The sequence below is a fragment of the Parus major genome, chromosome 2 (assembly GCF_001522545.3).
Source record: "Parus major isolate Abel chromosome 2, Parus_major1.1, whole genome shotgun sequence".
Taxonomy (NCBI): domain Eukaryota; kingdom Metazoa; phylum Chordata; class Aves; order Passeriformes; family Paridae; genus Parus; species Parus major.
In genome coordinates, this window is record NC_031769.1 from 146,867,454 (window position 1) to 146,888,259 (window position 20,806).

General features: G+C 39.2%; 1 protein-coding gene across 13 annotated transcripts in view; it reads right to left on the reverse strand.

The window, feature by feature from the left end:
- The window catches only part of PTK2 (protein tyrosine kinase 2), a 190,985-nt gene that overhangs the window by 107,368 nt on the left and 62,811 nt on the right, over positions 1-20,806 (reverse strand). For all 13 annotated transcript variants that reach the window (XM_033512470.1, XM_033512471.1, XM_033512472.1 and 10 more), the window contains one exon: positions 950-1,176. In XM_033512470.1, the coding sequence (XP_033368361.1) occupies positions 950-1,144 (195 nt within the window). In that variant the 5' untranslated portion in view covers positions 1,145-1,176. The remainder of the gene's footprint in view (positions 1-949; positions 1,177-20,806) is intronic.

Genomic DNA, 20,806 nt, shown 5'->3' on the forward strand with positions numbered 1-20,806 from the left:
CTTTTTCTTTTTATTTCATTTTCTCTTGCACAAAGACAACTTAATAGAGGGCAAAAGGGGGAAACAAGTTTCCTTCACTCCATGACAACTCCCTCCCTCCAGCAGAATCATGTCTTTGCAGTGGAATTGGAAGAACTGTTGGAAGGAGCAGATGGGGACCTGCTTCTACAGCAAGTACCTCACAGCAGAAAACAACCCCGCACACCACCTACCACCCTGCAAGATTCTGCGCTTGGAGGATAATTAAAAAACAAGCAAACCACAAAAGCATTTGACACATTACACTGGGCTTCGTTACAGTTTAGATACCACAATATCTCAAAAATTTAAAGGATAAATGCAGAAAACTAAGATCTCAGAATTAGAGAGGATGTAAGTTCACAATAAGTGTTTTCATGCATATGTAACATTTCCACAGAACTCTAAGATTAGAGATACTTATTCTTTAAAAAGTAACAACCTTTGGGTTTTTTCCATTGATGAACTGAAGCACAATATTGTAAAAATACAAGCAGCAGGTGACTACCAGGGAGAGAGGATGGACAAAAAGACTTTCTGGGGGGAAAAAAGGGACTCTTCAGAGCTCCGTTTACCCACACTTCCAAACAGCATTTTTTTCCCTAAGTGATGTACACATTATATTTAAACATTTTCAGCATGTAAATACACACATTTTACATTAAATACATTAATTTCTTATTATTTCTTGAAAAAATGCAAAATGTCATTTAATGTCACTTTCATCCCAGCTTCTCATTCCTGCCCTGAGGTGTCACATGGGTTGGTACCACTGAAAAGTTCCTGAATTTAACTCAAAATATACAACAAGTCAAGATTCTTTTAAAATAAACCATGAAACTTTTTTGTTTGCTTCCAGATTTTTACCTCCCATATGCTAAGATAACACTTAACCCTAAAGATGGCATAAGAATGTTAAAAACCAACTTACTCTGACATCAGTAGCATCTCCATGCCGGATAATGCTGGCCCACGTGGTCGGTTCACTGCTGTTTTCAAAGTAGTGGAAAACCTTCAGGACTCGTTCCATGGCCCCTGGGGAACGCTCCATCCCAGTACTGAGGTGAGTTTTTGCACCTGAACTTGGGGTGTGATTCAAGTTTGGGTCAAGGTAAGCTGCTGCCATGGTTTTGCTAGATGCTAGGTATCTGTCATATTCTAGGGAAAGGAAAACAAGAAAGAAATTAATTTTAGTTATGCATGAATCTTAATACTTCTTCTTACAAGGCATTTACCAAAAAATCACGAAGATTCACTTCATTTTTGGAAAGCAATTAAAATATTTATGTATTCACAAACATAAAAACCTACTCAGCTGTATACCAGAGAAACTTCAAGCCCCTTGGAGCAAGTGATCTGATCTTGAGCACCACAATTATTTACAAAAGTGGTATCTTCAGCAAAACCTCTTTCATTTGTTTCTCAGTGACTTAACCCAGGGTCACTGACAAAGCCTTCAACACCAAATACCAGCTTCCAGTTCAAACAGGAGTTTTCATTCCAAAAATCTGCCAAGTCTTACAACAAGCCTCTAAAGAGGCATAAGGAAACCCCAACACTGAACTGGAGGCTCTCCACGAAGAAGCCACACACCAACACCGGGCTCTCATGTTTCAAGGCTAAAACACTAAAAACTTCACTCCTTTTGTACTACTTTGAGAACCAGTGGGACACAAAACCATCCAGATCAAAGTTCATTGTTCAGTGAGGAACCATAAGGAACACAGTTATCCCTCCCCTCAGCAATTCCTGAACAAGTGGCTAAGTTTTATCTTCCACCAGCCTGATGTCAAAGTCTGATGGTAAAAGGCACAGACCATGGTATGAGTCTGCATGTCAAAGGAGAAAGAAGAAAATTGACTCTTGGCTACTGCTCCTAATTAGTCAACCACAAGCAGATGGTGTCTGCAAAGCCAGTGCAGTCCAAGAGAAAAAGAGCAAGGAGTACCTCCTCCCTGCCTGGCAGTCCACAGCATCACTCCAGTCTGCTGGCTGCAGAGAGCAAAGGACTGCAGGGCTTTGCTCCAGGGCTTGGACAAGTGCACAGAGCTTTCCCAATCTCCTCCTCCTCGCAGCCAGAAGCCAGTAGGGAGGCAGTTTTAAAAATGTGAAGTTAAAAATAAACTAAACTTGATCTTTTTGGCATAGTACTCTGAACTTCTTCCTGGCAGTAAACGGAACGCCTGATCCCTGATTCACTTCACTGAGAGGCACAAGAGACTCCTGCTTCCAGCTGAGCTCCTGTAATGCCTGGTTGGCCCTCAGAGCTTCAGCTATCGCCCTGCCACTGTACTCTGCTAACGTTCCCAAAAACTGGCTCAGAAAACTATCAGGGAAAAAAAAAATCAAAACAAAAAGCCAGGTGATTTAATTTTCAGGACTGGCTTAGCTTCATGCCACAGCTGCCTGAAGCTGCCAAACAGGAAGAGAAGCAGAAGCAGCCACTATCAGGGTGAGGGAGAGCATCCCCCCTCCAGCAGCAGCTGGCGGCAACACCAGCCACGGTCAAAACACACCATGAGCTCAGTTAACAGGAATTAGCACCAGCAATATCAAGGCTTGAAATCTTCAGACTGTAGATAACAGCATTTGGGAGGCTAAAAGCCTACTGAAAGTCTTAAGCATCTATCTAATTCAGACCCTCCAGATAAAGAAGAAACAATAGCCCATCTGGACAGGATGTCTTTACTTCTTGAATAAATGGTTGAATTACATTCATCCAAGGGAATGGTAAGAACTTACACTGGACAGACAAAAGGCCTCTAATGTCCTGCCCTCAGGGAAGATGGTAAGAGAAGCCAAGGAGATGATTCTCCCAAAACTCCCATAGTGTCTGATGCTCCAGGATCCTTCCCCACTTACCAGAGTTTCCTATCTCTCTGAAAACTCAGGAAACCACTACAGCTTTATTGTTCCTCTTTTCTGGCCATCAATACAAATGAATTAAGCCAACCGTAGGCCCACATTAAAGCCTGTCCTCCTCTTCACCTCTCAGATCTGAAAATGCCAAGAGCCCCTCAGCAACTCTTGGACTTCTCCTCACCAAAGGAGCCAGCAGCTGTTTCCATACAAACATCGACTTTAAAGCTGAAACCAACACAATCATCTCCCCTCTGGCACAGTAACACCAAGACAACAGGATGGGGCAAGTTCCAAACTGCAGGACTCCTTTCCTGTAAGGCTAAAATAGCCATTGCTAAACCCCAAAGGTCCGCAGGGAGGGGAGTTTCACCAGGCCAAATTCAGGCAGATGAATTAACAGTCCAATTGCTTGGAATGAAATTGCAGTTTTCAGGCTCAGACAAGACCACTGACCTTGTGCAGGATGGTCTGCAACCTTCAGAACAACCCACCCTCCCTCAAGGTCACTAGTAAAAACTGCTGAGTTTTATTTAAAGTTACATAAGCAGACAGCAGGGAGAATTGCTACAACACAAAGTGAGTCATTTTTTCAGGAGAACCAAAAGAATGCCCACTTTAGTATTGATTCACCACACTCCATCCACTTAATACACACATTCATCAGGTTTTATGTGGCCTTGTGGAAGAACGGAGAAAAGCTACCAGGGAACACCAAACCAAGCATTTAGATGTCTAGCCATAGGCTTAAATATGGACAATCTGCACCCCTTGGGAGCAGCAAAAAGGAAAGCAATGCAAGACTCTAGTGCCTACATACTGATGTGCTCTTACAAGGTGTCATTTCAATGGACAGGCAAAACACTATTATGATGTTTCCATATTCACCAAAATGTGGAATTAGACATCAGACTGACAGTACTGGGTACTGGGGTCTGTTTTCACAAAGTTATATTTCACAGAGGTTTTTCAAAGTAAAACGACCCCCCTCCACAAAATCAGAATAGCAGTTTCCCTTCAGAATTCGATCATAGCTGATTCCTTACAAATTCTTTTAAAAAGCCCAACGTCTACTTTATGAAGCACCAAAACAGCCATAAATCTGGTAGCTCCAGGTATAAAAACATCCTATATATATATATATATATGTATAGCATGCCATATCTCTGGTTATGGACCTATTAACATTCCCATTAAAACCAGCCCCTGGGTTTGAGCTTGTAATGTGACTGTAAAACTCTGCTCTAGGCCAAAACTCTGTGAAACACAGCTGCTGTTAAACAACTATTTTACAAGATTGCTGGGTTGTTTTACGATACAAAGAAAACTCAGATAACACCACCACGATGCTTATATGTGCTGTTCTAAATTCAAACCAGACTGGTGTGTAATGTTGCAATTACACATCTCAGTTTAAATGAGCAGCTTTAATCCTCTTGGTATTAAACAGACAGGTAGTGTGTTCTACCATGGGCCAGAAACAACCCACAGTCAACTAAAAGAAGGCAGATTTAGATTATATGTAAATCAGAAATTTTGGACACAACAACCTGGTCTAGGAGAAGGAGCTCTTGCCCATGGCAGGGAAGTTAGAACTAGGTGACCTTCAAAGTGCCTTCCCAACCCAAACCATTCCATGATTCCATGACTTAATTCTACTGTATTTTATTTGATCTTGTCATATAAAAGGCTAATGGTCTAAAGTCAAGCATGGTCAAACTTCTTTGTATGAAAGGCTCTGTGCCAGCATCCCTTAGAACTTCCAAGAGGAAAGACTATTGTTCTCCCAGTGCTTGCACTTCAGAGAAATCACATGGATTTCTCAGTAATGTCAAGGACTATTCCAAGATCAAGGAAGGAGCAAAGGAGCCCTGGCCTGGTGATACCGAGTAGGTCTGCTGAGATGTTGTGGCTGTTACCAGACTACATCACAATATGCATCATTGCTCAGATGGATTTTCTTTACTGTGGTGGGAGTACCTGAGATTTAGGCAAATTGCATCTTTCTAGAAGTCATTTCCTCTCAATGTGACTCCTCCTGACACATTCCCACATTTGCTGACTGTATCAGAAACAAAGTCAGTGTTCTGACTTCCAGTAGCACAATCAAAGTTTTAAGTCACGTTTCACTACCAGCTTTGAGAACTCAGAAATTAAATCATTTCCACTAACGAGACAGTCAAAAGTCATTAAAAAATATTTAAATCAATTAACTGCAAATTGGTTAATAAAGCGATAGTAGAGTCATCTCATAAGGGAAATGGTTTCAATGCAAATAATGTCTTCAACATCAGCACTTTGATAATAGAAAATAATTTAAAAAATAAACAACACTTTCTCTTATTAGTGTTGGCTGATGGCCAACAACGCAGCACTAACAAGTTCATGTTACAAGGAACCAAACTGTAATTATTCACACTGTGACTCCACGTCGTCCTTTGTAGATACCATGAAATCTTATTTTTCTTTAACCTCCACATTCTGATCCCCATCTTGGGCTTGAAGGCATCAACATCTATGAGCTAAAGCTCCTTCCAGGTGGCATTTCTACAAAATAACTTGGTCCATCTAAATTCAAACCTATAGAAATCTGAAAGAAGCTATAAAATCTATCAGAAAAAAATAAGAATCCATAAAAATACACTAAGAATTCAGAGTTCATTTTGTTCTCTGGTCCTGGTATAATAATCCTCCTGCAAGATTTCAAATACTTTCAAATATTACAATTGTTAAAATAAAAGCCTTTAGATTGCTTGCACCTTTGATAAACAATGCTGCTTAACCAGACAGAACGACTGGAAAGTAGCTTTGCAGAGGAGCTGGACGTCTTGGTGGACAACCAACCATGAGCCAGCACCATCCTGACAAGAGAGACATGGACATAATGGAGACAGTCCAATGAAGGACCACAGAAACAGTTCATGAATTTGAGTGTCTGTCATACAAGGAAGGGTTCAGAGAAATGGAATGGTTTGGCCTGGGGAAGAAAAGCTAAGGGGGATTTTCCAAATGTACATAAATATGAGTAAAGATGGAGCCAGACTTCCCAGTGGTGCCCAGTGAGGACATGAAGCAATGGGCATGGAGGAACAAAACAGGAACTCCCATTTTAAGGATTAAGAGAAAGATTTTGCACTACACAGGCAGCTGAACACTGCAACAGGTTGCCCAGAGGTTAGGGAATCTCAGTCTGTGGATATTCAAATCACAGCTGGACACAGACCTGAGCAACCTGCTGTAGCGTGATCCTGCTCTAAGCAGAGGCATTGGACAAATCTCCACAGGTGCCCTGCAACCTCTGAAATTTAGTTATTTGGCGATAAAAACTAAATTAGGAATTTATTTCACACTCTAAAATCATAAATTATCCATAATACATCTCACATCAGAGAGTAAACATCTCATGCATTTCAAGCTCAATCAATTTTCACAGCTTGTATTAAATCCTGCTGTAACTCACCTTGCAAGTATTAACTTGACTATCTCAACCTCACAGACAGGAAAGGTGTAAAGTACAATTTTAACTACGATCCCCATGACAAAGACTGTATTTTTGGGGCCTATGTTGAGAGTCAGCACTTTGCTGACTTGTGGTATTCCATCACCAGATACAAACACATCCATGCCACAGGAGAGAAACAGCCAACATGCCAGGTGTGTAACAAGTTCTTTTTGCATTTCTTTGATGTCAACATCTCGTTACACATTTAAGGATGAAACCTGGAGAAAACCATCAGGTTTGTGATTTCAAATTAGGAACGAATGTAGAAAGAAAGGAGAAGGGCTATTTCTTCCTTCTATCATTACTTTAGCCTTCAATGGCATTCAGTTATTTCAGCTATTTCCATAAGTCATATTGGAATGTCCCTGTTTGCTCCCTGCTGAGTTTATTTTTCTTGTACTTTTTCTTTCAGCTAATGCTGATGTTCAAAAGCAGAAGAAAAAAGGAGCAATCTTTTGTTCCACTTTACTCTGCCTTTCAGCTAAGTTCACTGGTTTTAGTAATATTTGCTATGACTACATCCAATAACACATTTATTTATTTATTTATTTGTATATTTATCCTGCTGCCTCTTTTTAATCCCCTCTTGGTCACTGTTTTTTCCATACTCCTCTAAATATATGCATTTTTAAGTGTAGTATATGCAGCCAAACGCATTTATCAAGGCTCTCAGGTCAAAGTATAAAGCCAGAAACATTAAAACAATTTTAAAATCAAGTTCTTATTATCTACTTTAGACTAAATTGTCTCACGAAGTACTGCACTGTATCAGTATGAAATGGAAAAACAGTACTGGCAATTCAATTTTTTCCCCTCAGGGAATATTGCTTGAATACTGCAGTTACTAAATCTATGTCTCAATACAGTTCAAAGATAATACAGACCAAAGTCAAACACAAGTTTAGCAATACAAATTGCCAATATGGAAACATTTATTTCAATTATAACTGTTTTAGGAGATTCAGTGTTCAAGGGAGCATGAAGGAGGAATTCAGAGACAGCATGAACTACAAGACCCACATGAAGTGAAGCAATATGACAACCCTCGGCCTGTAAAGGTAAGACAAGTGTAACTCACTAAAAATCAATAATAAATATGATTAAATACATGAATAAATAACTATATCACCTAAATTAAATGAAACCGTGGTAATTCCCTGTACAGCTGCTATGGACAAAAGCTGCTGAAGAACTCGGAGTGGATTTTGCTGAGAGACAGAGAAACAGCAGCTGTTATTGGGGTAGCTGCACCTTGAAATGATGGGACTGACAAAGTTTCAGGGGACCGACCAATAGCTAAAAACAATTGTCCTGTCAAGTAACCAATTTTTCAAATGTCCCAAGATGTCTTGTATTTGTCCACCCTGCACTCAAAACACCCCTCATCCTTCACACCAAAAATCCCACAGGATTAAGCCCTAATGTACCTTTAAGCACTCAGTTTAACCCAATTTTATTGCAACATTACATAATCTGCACTACCAGCAATTCCCTTTGGAGATGGCACCGTTTTCTATTTTTAATATTAAAAAATTAAATAGTGAGGAAACATCAGTTGTGCTGGGAATACAAGAAAATCAATGTCTGTACAAGCTTTAATTAGAACACAGTATCCAGTTAGATACTCGCCTAATTTCTCAACAGCACTCTGAACTTTCGCTGTGGTCCCTTGGCACCACTGAAATTCAAATAAACACTAATGTCCCCTTGCATTTTCTGTTGCTTGCTTCTAGCAAGCTTTAGAGAATTAGAGGGGTGCAGTTTTCTTTCAAAAGGCACCGAAGAAATGAGCAAGTAACAACCATGCAATTTTAAAATAAAGATTTAAATAAATTTCTATGTATTTTGAAGCTGCATTATTTGTTGGCAGCAGCCCTTCCTACAAACACCAAAATAAGAGACTGAAGGAAGCTGTAAGAATTCAAATAACATTTTCTAACACTCCTGTCTGAAATACTGCTCCAAGAAGGACCCACATAGCCCAGCTCTTCTTCCAGACTGCTTTTGAAGCAAATACAAGCAGGAAGAGTTTACTGTCCTTCTAGAACAGTAAAAACTAATGAGAGCTGGTGATGATGCAAGTGTGCTTCTCTGCAATTAAAAACCAAAAGTGCCTGAAACTAGAAGCAGCTGAGGAGAGCAGTGAGGTATCCCAGCTATGCACCATCAATCAATTTGGATTTGGCCACCATTCAATTTTACCTGGGATTTTCTGGTTTTATATTACTGAATGACACCATCCCAATCTATAATTCAAAATGTTCCAACTATCTTTTAATTTTTAACCCCTTTTAATAATTTTAACCATGACCTAAAAGGCATTTAGGTGCTCAGGAGGAACATCATGACAACAGCCTCCCTGTTGCTTTGCATGATAATGGCCCATTACAAAATTTAACGACCTGTAAAAAGTTTTCCTTAGGCCTATTCTGACTCAGGTGTTTTTCAAAGCCAGTAACAACAGCCTCTGGTATACAAGTGGAAATGAAGAAAAAAGCGATTCTTTACTCTGTACTCTGGCCAAGTCAAGCTAGAAGCAGAAAACATATAGATGTTTCTGTATAGATGATTTCAAGATTTTTATTAAAAATAACAAAACCCAACAAAACAGAATAAAGCCTTAAAAAGACAATTTAAAACACTTCATCCACTCCAAACAGATTATCAGGGCCCTCTTCAGACTTCTGTAGTCAGCACCAATAATTCCCTATTGCTTTGTATCAGAACACAATTTATGGGTCCCCTACCAGTGCTTTCATCCCAGGTGGATGCTCCTGTGTAGGAGCTGAATCTAAACCCAGGACTCACCACATCACTGCAGCTGGAATTCTCTTTTGGACATGGTCCCTTTGTTGCCACACTCTCCAAAAACAGGGACTTCTGTACTGTGCTGCTGCACAGCTAACGGGAAGCACATTCAGTGCCTTTGCTCCTTTTAATCTCGATGAAGTTGTGAGGTTTCTTGTGGGGTTTTCCAGTGAACGCATCATTAAATCTCTGAATACAACCATCTACACTGAAAAGCTTTGAAAATTGGCATCATCCAAGAAAACACCCTTGGCTTCCACCCAAAGCATTTTTCAGTCTTTTACCTTCAATCTACTAACACAGGGTTACTGAACCTTCCTTGAGTTTAGATTAAATAAAGCATGTCTAATATATACAGGTCCTCAAGTTCGCCATTTATAATGCACTAAGAAATAAGGAATTCACAATTTTAAGGGAAAGCTCTCACTTAAATAACTTGATTACAATATAAAGTGGGTTCAGAATGTGTGTTTTGGGGGTTTCCTCAACATGCAGTAAACAGAGAGGAGTCAGACAACAGCTTACCCAAGAACTGATGTTAGAAAAACAAATGCATTTTTTCCTAGAACCATCTCCAATATCTGTGTCAAATCAGCTACAAATCTGGCTTTGCATGAGACACAAATGACCAAAAGGGTTAAAGCTTCTGAGGTGAAGAAGGTAACAGGTGCAATTAGACCATTTTACTTCCTGAAGTTTTTAAACCAGGGAAAGAAAGCCATTCCAACCAGTTGAAATATATTTAATTTAGGGCTTCCTTTAAGAGAGTTCTCTGAAAATGGAATTTAGTACTTAAAAGGATAAAATATTGGGTCTGTAGTAGAAAAATTAATTGGAACCTGGAAGAGGTGGGTTCAATCCCCTAAAGCAAGATAAGCTTCAGGGATACAATTAAGCTTCATCAGTTTGTCACTTCCAATTGTGGAAGGAATCATGCAGGAACACCACAAGAATAATTGATCACGGTGTATGTGGCACTGTTTTCATCTCCTCTCCAACCTCCCCTGACAGAAGACATCCTGGGTCAAAACCTCATCATGCTTTGCAACAACATGAGCCATAAATGCAACACAGCCTGCACCAAAACCCACATCAGCCTCCTCCACTAAAGCAACTGTTTGGGTTGTTCCATCTAGTCCACCTCAGACCACCTGACATAATGCAGATATTTATTTGTTACTGGCAGTTATCTAATTTCAAACAACAGGGAATGGGGCCAGAAATATCAGAAATATCTAATTCAACTGCTACACGTTTCAAAAACAAAGTAATATCGAGTCTTTGCAGGTTCTGTGACAGCCCATCCTTGGTGAATTAGCACACACACAAGCACAGACCCACCAGCACTGAGGTCTGTGGTCACAAACCACCAGTGTGAGCGTATCCTCATCATGGCAGGGTAGCAAAGGGGATGGGGTGACAGGTTTAACATCTTCATGGTTGAGAAATTCAGGCAAATCTGAAGGCATCAAGTCAGCAAGTTTTGCTAGCCCCAAAGAATTTACTGCACCTTATTAGAATATATTTGATCATGGACAGACATTAAGAAGCTCATAAAGATGCAACGTACTTTATTGTGCATTTTTCTTCTATTCACTTATTTCCCTGGAAACAATAAATCAATTCCCACCATCACAGTGATGAAATATGCAATTTGTGTGCGACAATCTCACCATTTGCAGAAACAGCAGGTGGTAATAAATTAAGTTGGTGTTACACAAACAAGACACCTCCAGAAGCCAACACCACACACACAGAGCTATCAATCCATCCTCCTTCAAGTCTCTATTAGAACACAGACGAATATTAATTGGGGGGGGGGGGGGAGGAGGTGCACTTAAACATGTGCAGTTTTTAAATGCTGAATTGACTTGGCCTGAGAACACAATCCAAAAGGATCTGGCAATTAAAACACCTTTGCACTTGAGCTTCAGTTAAATACTTGCAATCTGTGTTCTTAATATGCTTGAATTTATTTTAAAATAAATACTTCATAGTAGCTAGAGAGAAAATAGAAGAACAATCTCCTTCAGCAAGGAGTGTGTGTGCTTCAATATGCATAAAAGTATTTCTGTATAAAACCTGAATGTTGTGACAATACACCTTTCTAAACCACAAACATGCAGCAAGTCAGAGGTACCTAGGTCAGAAGTACATAGAAACACTTAGATCCCCAACAGACTGAACAGGAGCTAGCATTAGGAAAGACTGTACAAATGTATGAAATTATTAAATATTCCAAAGAATACAGTATTTCATCAGATTCCTAATTTGAGCCTGAAACTGGGTCTTTGGGATCTTTGTGACTTGGAAGAGGTTGTGTCAATGCTTACTAAAGGCAAGGGATGGGTGTCTTCAGCATCACACAGCCCCTTGCCAGGAGAGAATTATGGATGAAGTTTTTTCTATTTTAGCCCCAAGGTTCAATAGAAAAGTCAATGGAATTTCCAGAACATCTTCTGCATTGTCCATAAGTCCAGAGAAGTGCAACTAAAATAATGAAGGGGCAGAGCAGGAGCCTTGTGAAGGGAACCTAAAAAAGCCAGGACTCCAGAGAAAAGCTTGATCAGTATTTACAAGATCCATGAGGGTATATAAACTGGTATCAAAAGATTCTCTACAAGTCTCTAATGCAGTGGGTACTGAAGAAAAATAAGGGCAGGCTGTAGACAACAGTCATGCTCACACAGTCTCCTGAGAGAGTCACAAGTAGGAGATGCTGTCCAAAGAGACTGAATCACTGATGGGATAATTTCTCTTACATTAAGAACATCCATAAAATTTTCACTTTTTGCTTCTGTTATTGAAGCTGAAATACGGAATCATGGAATGGTTTGGGTTGGAAGGGACCTTTCAAGATCATCTCATTCCAACCCCCTGCCATGGGCAAGGACACCTTCCACTATCCCAGGTTGCCCCAAGCCCCACACAACCTGGCCTTAGACATTTCCAGGGATGGGATATCCACAACCTCTCTGGGCAACCTGTGCCAGGGCCTCACCACCCTCACAAGGAATTTCTTCCCAACATCTTATCTAAACCTTTTGTCCTTCATCTTAAGCTGATTCCCCCTCATCCTGTCAATCCAGGCCCTTGTCCCAAGTCCCTCTCCAACTCTCTTGGAGCCCCTTTAGGCACTGGAAAGGGCTCTGAGTTCTCCCTGGAGCCTTTTCTTCTCCAGGCTAAACAGTCCCAGCTCTCCCAGTCTGTCTCAATAGCTGAGGTGCTCCAGAGCCCCAACATCAACTTAGTGGCCTCCCCTGGACTTGTTCCAAAGGTCAAGTATAACCCTTGGGGCTTCCAAAAAATTCTGATGAAAACACAGATATTTGGCAGCTTTCTCATAGACTACATTTATCAAGCCAATAGATGCCAGCACAAGATGATAATTTCCAGGCTTGGAAAAGCCTGACATCAAGTCAGAAAACTAAAAGAAGTCAAACAACATTTTTATTATAGAACAAATCAGAAAATAAACAAGCCTATAAAAGAGCACATCTATGAACATATCCAAAAAGTCTACACTGTATTCTGCACTCTTATATTCTACACCACCATCTACATTTCTATGTTCTACTACTAGTATATTCTACTACCACACTCTATATTCTGATCTTTAAAAGGGTTCATGTAAGTATGTTAAAAAAAACAACCTAAGAAAATTAAAGGTATCTCATCACTCAGGCAATTTTTTTAAAGTTTTTTTTTTTTTAATATTTTCTTGCACACAGTTTAAGTTCTCATGAATAGTTTAACATCCAAATTTCATTACAGGAATTTGTCTGGTTTCACAGTCATGCCTGTGTTAGAAGCTACAAAATTGATATATGATCATTTCTGAAGAGTATATTTGTACAGAGGTTTAAGTTAATTTTTCAAAGGCAAGTAAGTTGTCACCAGAGGCTGCTTCACCAATTTAATAATTTTTCCTTGCTGCTGCCAAAGACTTGCTACCCCTTTTCTGCCTGGCAAGCATTTCCTCATCTGCTCTTCCCAACCATGGAGCCCTTGCTTATCTCTGAGTCCTCCTGCTACTGCTGTTTAAATGATTTTTTGAGTTGCTTTTACATATTAAGACAGAATAAATCATTCTGCGCTTATTTATTTCTGGTTTTGGTGGGGGTTTATTTTTTCTTGAGGTTTACAGTCTAAAATTGACAGTTCTAAGCCTCTGCTGCTAAACTATTAAATAACATTTACTGACTTTCAATACTTGGTTAAAACAGAGGTGAAGAGGAAAGACACAGTGGGGACAAAGAACAGGTAGGAGATGAACAAGTCTTCTATTGCAATGATTAAAGAAGGCAAAAATAATTTGGTGAAAACATAGTATTACAAATTCAAGTATAATTTCCAACTTCAACCTTCTCTTTTATCTCTTTCTTTAAAGCCATTTATCAACTCCTAGCCGGTACCCAGACAAGTTTGACCAACTAAATGGACAGATAGGAAAAAAAAGACCAAGAATCTTTAACGGGGCAGAAGATGATGGAATTTCTGGAAACAGGATAGACAGGTAAGACTTGTTTGCATGTGATAGAGGAAGCTGATGAGCACGTGTAATTTGCACCAAAATCAACAAAATAGCTGAGCATTGACTATCATGGCACCATCCACAGGTCTCCAGCCAGGCACTGGAATTTAAAGAGGTGATAGGAACTTTTAAGAGGTAATGAGGTGCTTCTTTTCAGCCAGAGACTATTTGAACACAGAACAAGTAACTACAATGAAATGTAAAGGAAAAGGTTAATTTGAGATATGCCTGGTGCAGTCAACGGCAGCATAAGCACAACTAACCTCTAATTATTTCCCATTATATTGCAAATGTCAAAGTATGGTCTTTAAAGATGCTCAGCATTTGTCAGAAACATGATTTCATTACATTTTAATCAGCTACAGAATATTTCACTGAGCAAGTGAGTTTCATGGCTGACAGGAATTCAACAAGAAAAGCTCACTTAAAACGAAGTTATGTTCTTCTGTCAAAGACAACATTACTCAGAGGAAAATCTGAGATATTAAGAGTTAATACGATTTACTCCGAAGAAATGAGCTGCAAATTATTTTCACACTCCAGAAGGAAATTAGTTTTCCCACTTTAAGAGGTGAACAGAAGAATATTTTGCTAATACAAAGAAGAGTACAGAGCAGCATACTTGATGAGACTTCATGGTTTACTCTACCCCTTTAGGCAAAATAAATTTAAAAAAAATAAAAAATCAAGCCCCTAAACAAACAGCCTCAAGCCACTATATTCCACTTACTGCAATGCTATGCATTTAAAAAGTTTTACAAGCGAGCAAATTCTGATCCATGAACGGGCAACACTAATTCCTTATTTAAGATGTTAACAGGGACCGAAAACATCCCTGTTCCACCCTTCTTTGTGGAGAATGTATTTTTCACAGCAAGAACTTGAGCTGGACACACTACTCAGAGCAGAGTGAGATAGGCACAGAGAGGATGACTCTGTAAGAAAAAAACCCTCCAGGAGCAGATCCTGGCGGTTTTTCCACTGCAGAAGCACAGCCCATCCCCTTTCCCCACTCATTTTAACCAACCCCTACCATGCTCAAGGTGAGAAAGCTCCATTTCTTTCAGGACCTCTTCCATAGACTTGAGGCTTGTGGGGCCAACTCGAGCTGTGGAAGACTTTTCCCAACACCAATGTTAATTTATTACAAATGTATGCTGGGATTTTTTTGTTTGTTGTTGTTTTTTGGGGGTTTTTTTGTAAACTAGAAAACTCAATATATTCTTCATTGTTTTAATTAATTAAAATAAACTCACAGCATAAATATTTTGGAGACGCAGACAATCAATACCAAAACTAACTTAACCCTGGTTCAGTTTCTATTTGCTTCACTTTTATGATATACAATGTAATTTATAAAAAAGGATCTCTGACCCATCTTCCCTTGTGTAACACAATTCAGTCATTAGCATTTAAAAGGACAGGACCTGAAAAAAGTTAAACTATTTCTCTGATGTGTCTGCCTTCATTGTTAAGTTCTATCACGTGCAACATGTGATAAAAAAGCTAAATACTTTTTCCTCATTTTCCAGATGTAAGACATAAATTCAAAATTGGATGTTCTTTCAGAGTCTAATTTTAAAAAGACAATATATTGCTGTACAGCATACATTAAACATATGGATTGATCTTGATGTTTTAAAAGGCACTTAGTGAAGATGTATACTAATATAAGGTATTTACAAAGAAATTATTTTGAGTAGAATTTGTCAATTCTTATGGGACATCTTGCAGGAGGAGGCTTAAATTCCCTGTTTGTTTGTTTCAATGCAACAAAATTAAGATTAAAGGGAGATAACAAATTATGCTGGGAGTATGCCTATGAACATTTTGTTTTGACAGAAAGCTCTGAACTTATAAATCAAGTTATTATAACATTTATATAATCTTCTCTTACATGCTAAACAAAACAATTCACAGTCATAAAATAAACAGCACCTCTGTGGACTGAAAGGAAAGAGGAAAAAAGCCATGAAGAAGTAATAATTAAAGCAAAAAATAACAGTCCATCTAAAAATTCAGTGCCAAGTTACACTGTACCACCAATGTCAAAGAACATGCAGGCCATAATTAACAAATCCTCAAACTAAAGTGCCCTTTCTTCTTCACTAGGGCCTTAATTCTGCAAAGCAACGCCCATCCCTATAGATTTCCAGCAGATTGGAATACACAAATGTGTTGATGGTGATGAGTGCTGGAGTACCTGGGGGCACATGGATGAGGAAGGAGGAAGCATTAAGCACCTGAAAGGACCCAGCCCTATAAAATCTGCCCAGTCAGTCACAAAGGACACATTTTATGACCAACTTCATTGCAGTGCAGGAGGTTGTCCTTGTGAGAACAGAAGGGCACAGCTCACGTCCTACCTATTGCCTGATCTGAGAGATACTTTTCCTAGCAGAGAAAAAAATAAACCAGCACATTTTTGTTCACATTTACAGCAAAACTGGAGCACCTTTAATAATTTGAGTGCAGACTGGATATACAGAGCAAGGAAAGTCCTAACAAGAGAAGGAAAAATATTCAAGAATTTTATGGTAATAACCTACAAGAAGTTATAGATTAACTACTGCTTTGTATCATTACTCTAGGGTTGAAGCATCACATGTACCACAGGCAGACACAAAACTCAAATTCATGGTAATTCCCACACTAGGGAAATGGAATGAGTCCCACTTCCAAAATGTAGCATTATTCCAAAAAATTACAACCTCTTGTTTATGTTCCTACCACTGAACAGGAAAATATTCACTGGATTGAGGCATGAGTGACTAATTCATAAAATAAAATATTATTCTTGGCAGACATAAACAACTATTTCAAGTTGAGGTTTGGTGTTCTCCCTTTTGATTTTATGTCTCATAATAAACTTTCCTGAATTTCCCAATACCAGGCTGAAGAAAGAAGATTTATGACTGCAAGTTTCAAACCTGCCTTCATTTCTCATTCTCCAGAAGATGCACAAGCTATTGCAACCACACAAATAAATTGAGACACCTGAATATAAAAATCCTTCAGACAGTATTCTTGACCTCTGTGTACTTTTAAGTACAGACCCAAGTATGATTCCATCTTACAGCCAGTTTCAAGTATCAGTTTTCCCCCCATTTTGATTGTTTTTTTTCTTGTTCCTGAGATTTTTACACCCAAAATCTCCCACTGTGGTTTATTTTACTTTGGCTTGACAGTGATTTTAACGGTAAAAAAAAAAACAAAGTAGAAATAAATCTGGATTAAACAGAAGTGACTGATTGCCATTGCTTTTCTCTACTAAATAAACACCGTGTTTTAACTTGCCTGGCTTTTCCTACAGGATGAAACAGGAGTTGTGATCATGACCTTGTTGTGTATCCAGGAGTACCCAGGGTGTGCATGCTCCCGTGTTCAGAAAATTCTCATTTCCAGCTTGTTCCCACTCCCATCTCCAACAGCCATTGCTCCCTCCCAGAACTGGACACAGAAAAAGCACAACTATTTTCCCTTCAAATTTTAGGCATGAACAATTTTAGAGATTCCAGACACAGCATAAGCAATTAAGGACTTGAGTAATTCTGAGAAGAAGACTACCTGAAGGAGGATTTATCACAGAAATTATTTGGCAGCCACAGCCACAAGTGCTCCTGCTTCTACTGAAACACCTTGGTTTTCATCTGTGTGGGACACTGTACTTAAACTGCACAAATGCATCACAGCCAGAGCTGGGAAGAGAAATGAGATAGCTTAAAACAAAAGATATTTAAATTATATTTAGATGTGCAAATTTGGTACTTCAAACATCAAGTCCAACACTACTGGTCTATACAGGTCAAACAGCTTGTTCTAAGAAAACTAAATTAATGCAACCAAAACCAGCAAAAAGTTTGTTCAGTATCACATAAAACCAGAACCTATACAAAAAAAGGAAATTAATGGATGTTTTCCTACCCTAATCCTATATCTATAAAGCACTATATATAGTATATAATATACCTTATGTTTTATATTATGTCCTCTATGAAATACTAAGTGTATGTATTTAAAAAAATATAAAAGAGCAAAAGACTGAAGGGGTAAATCTTTCATTTCAAGGACAGAACAGGGACATGGAAGAAGTTCTCTAGTGTGAGGGTGGTGAGGCCCTGGCAGAGATTGCCCAGAGAAGTTGTGACTGCCCCATCCCTGGAAGTGTCCAAGGCCAGGTGGGACAGGGCTTGGAGAAACCAGGGATAGTGGAAGGCATCCCTGTCCATGGTTGAGGGGGTTGGACTGAAATGATCTTGGAGACTCCTTCCAACCTAACAAATTCTGGGATTCTACGGCATCCTCCCAACTCTGTGTAAGAAAACCTCAGGCATTAAGTCCTCACAATTATAACTAGAACAAGATCCCCTTAATTTTAGGTTCAGAAACACATGCAGAAAAGCCCATCTTCTGCTAAACCTGGTAAGCTGATAAAACATTAACTTAATGACCTGACAGAGACTACCCCTATGTGCCCATCTCACTTCTGTGCCAGAGGACACTGACTGGAACAGCTGAGGATGCAAATCTTAATTTCTCTGCTGCTCTTGTGACAAATATGACACGGGAATCAGCCCTGAACTGGAACAGATACACAGCTCCCTGTCACCTGAGCAGTGCCTTTTCCCTCTGGGAAGGGGCTAGGATGGATATCTGCAGCACACACATGCTCCTATTTGACAGATACAGCTGTATACAACCATAAATCAGAGACCTCTTAATTCTGCCAGGATTAGTTAAGACTGCTGCAATCAAACACCTGAATGGACAAAAAGCTGCTGTTCAAGTACCTGGCAATGCAATTTGTTGCATGGGAATCATTTGTTAGGATCAAATTGAAAAGGCTGCTCTACTCCAAAGTATCTTTGTTGCAGTTCTTCAGATTATCTTGACCAGCCATTGTGACACAGCCAAGACAAAGCCCCCTTTGAGCAGAACACACTGAGATTTCAGGAACATGATTCCTACTATCTCCTCATACCAGCAAGAACAGATCATTGCTGAGTTGCAAACATTAGCAGAAAGGTTGTGAGAAGAGCTTACATCCTATTGCCCCCTTATCCTCCAAAATCAGCTAAGAAGCTACAGAACACACCCAGGTCCTTCCCACTCTCCTTCCGAGAAATAAAGATGTAACAGGACCGCAGACCATTACTCACCCTGCGATCACTTATGATGAAAATGTTCCTCGCTTCAATGACCTTTATATGAATGTTACAGGAGAAAATTCAAACGGTATGGGAATCCATGACCAAATACTGGCAACTAGTGATTAATTTTGCTTCATCATGAGATACTGTTCAAGTGAGGAAAGTCTGGTTTTAGCTCTATAACACACCCAAATGAAGCAAAAAGTTCAGCTTTCAGTCTCAAAATGCAACCCTTCAGTTCATTACACTCATGCCCTGTTGATGTGACCCTGCACAGGACATCACTGAAGTGCTCAGTTGCTGTGAGCTGCTGTCCCAAATCCCTGCAGAACTAAAGCACACAATGATTTTACTCCTCTATTTACTCAAGATGAGGAGACTTAGGCCATGGAAAAAGCTGTTTCTTCTTAGACTTCTCCTTGGTAAAGCAAGGGACAATACTTCATTTGCAGATTCCAATTTAAATAGAAAGCACAAACCCCTAGTGCTTGCTGTAATGGATCTGGAACCATTGGCAGGACAAACTACTTCAGAAAGCAGTGACAGTGCTTGGGGAAAGGATTAAGCAATCTTTCTTCTGGCAAAGTAACAAACCTCAGTTATCAAACAAATAAATGAAAAAAGGGAGTTTGTTTACAGGTTATTTTCAATTAAATGACTCAGCAGGATTGAATACACACAGAAATGCTTTCCTTAATGTCTATGCTAAGGTATATTAAATATCAGAGGACGACAATCCTACCCTCTTTCCGTATGCCAATAAATACAGAATCACTCAGTGCTGGGCAACCACCAGTTACCTCCATACCTCAGCAACCACTGTCCTTCACAACCCCTCAGGGAAAACTGGCACTGGCAGTTCTCAACAGGGATTCAACAGAGATATGCAGTGATCTCACTGCTTTTGCATGATGATGAAATCTTCATGAATGATACAATATTTTTGTAACTCCTCTAATCAAATACATTTATGATGTCCTGTACTTCAGCATCTTTTAATCTAATATTTACAAAGATATTTCTTTATATCTGGCTTTTGTTTGTTGTGCCAGGTTACAGAATTCAGCAACTTTTACAGGCTTCCCTACCATCCTTATAGTGTACATATAGTATATTAATCTGTAATGTCTCCAGTTTTTAATAATTCCATTAACAAATCCACATCAGGTCATGAATTTAGGAATACTAGTGAGATTTTTTTTCCACACAATTAATGAGACGTACATACTCTTTGATGGCATATCAAAATTTTTACATGACATGAATTTGCAAGTATTCTATTTCAGCAACACTACAACAGTCCTTCAGCAAGTGAAGGACTGAGACAAGCTAATACATTTCTTACAAGTCTAACACCAGTCACAAAAGCTAATTTCAGTACCACAGTCCTGCTAATAAAAAAGATTCCAAAAGAGACAATTCCCAATGAATTGCATTTGCTAAAAACACAGAAACAGGTAACAGATCATCTTTGGTATCTAACGTTTAAATACTGCAGCTGTTGCCAGGCTAGCTGGGCAAGGCAAATTATGCACTTATTTATACATGTGTCTATAAATATATTCAAACACAGAATGAGACTTCTGATTAAGAAATTTCAAATATAAACTGAATAAGAAAGCAATTAGGGCTATAAGCTCCTGGTTAACTTTTCTGCTTAATGCACAATTTCCAACAATGAAACATCCACTTGGGTGCCAACTTCCACACTTTGCTCTTAGGCCTGTTTGCTAATGCTTCTTTTAAAGGATATTTGAAACATTTTGTTTTCCTTACTGAAATTTTAGTTTTTTTCCAGGCAGCTCAGAATTTAATTCCAAGCTGGTTCACTGGCTCATTACCAGGTGCTACAATTGATAAGATCACACATCTCCATTACCCAGGGAACGCCAAATGCTCCCCCCAGCCCTTAAAACAATCACTTTCCTTTCTTGT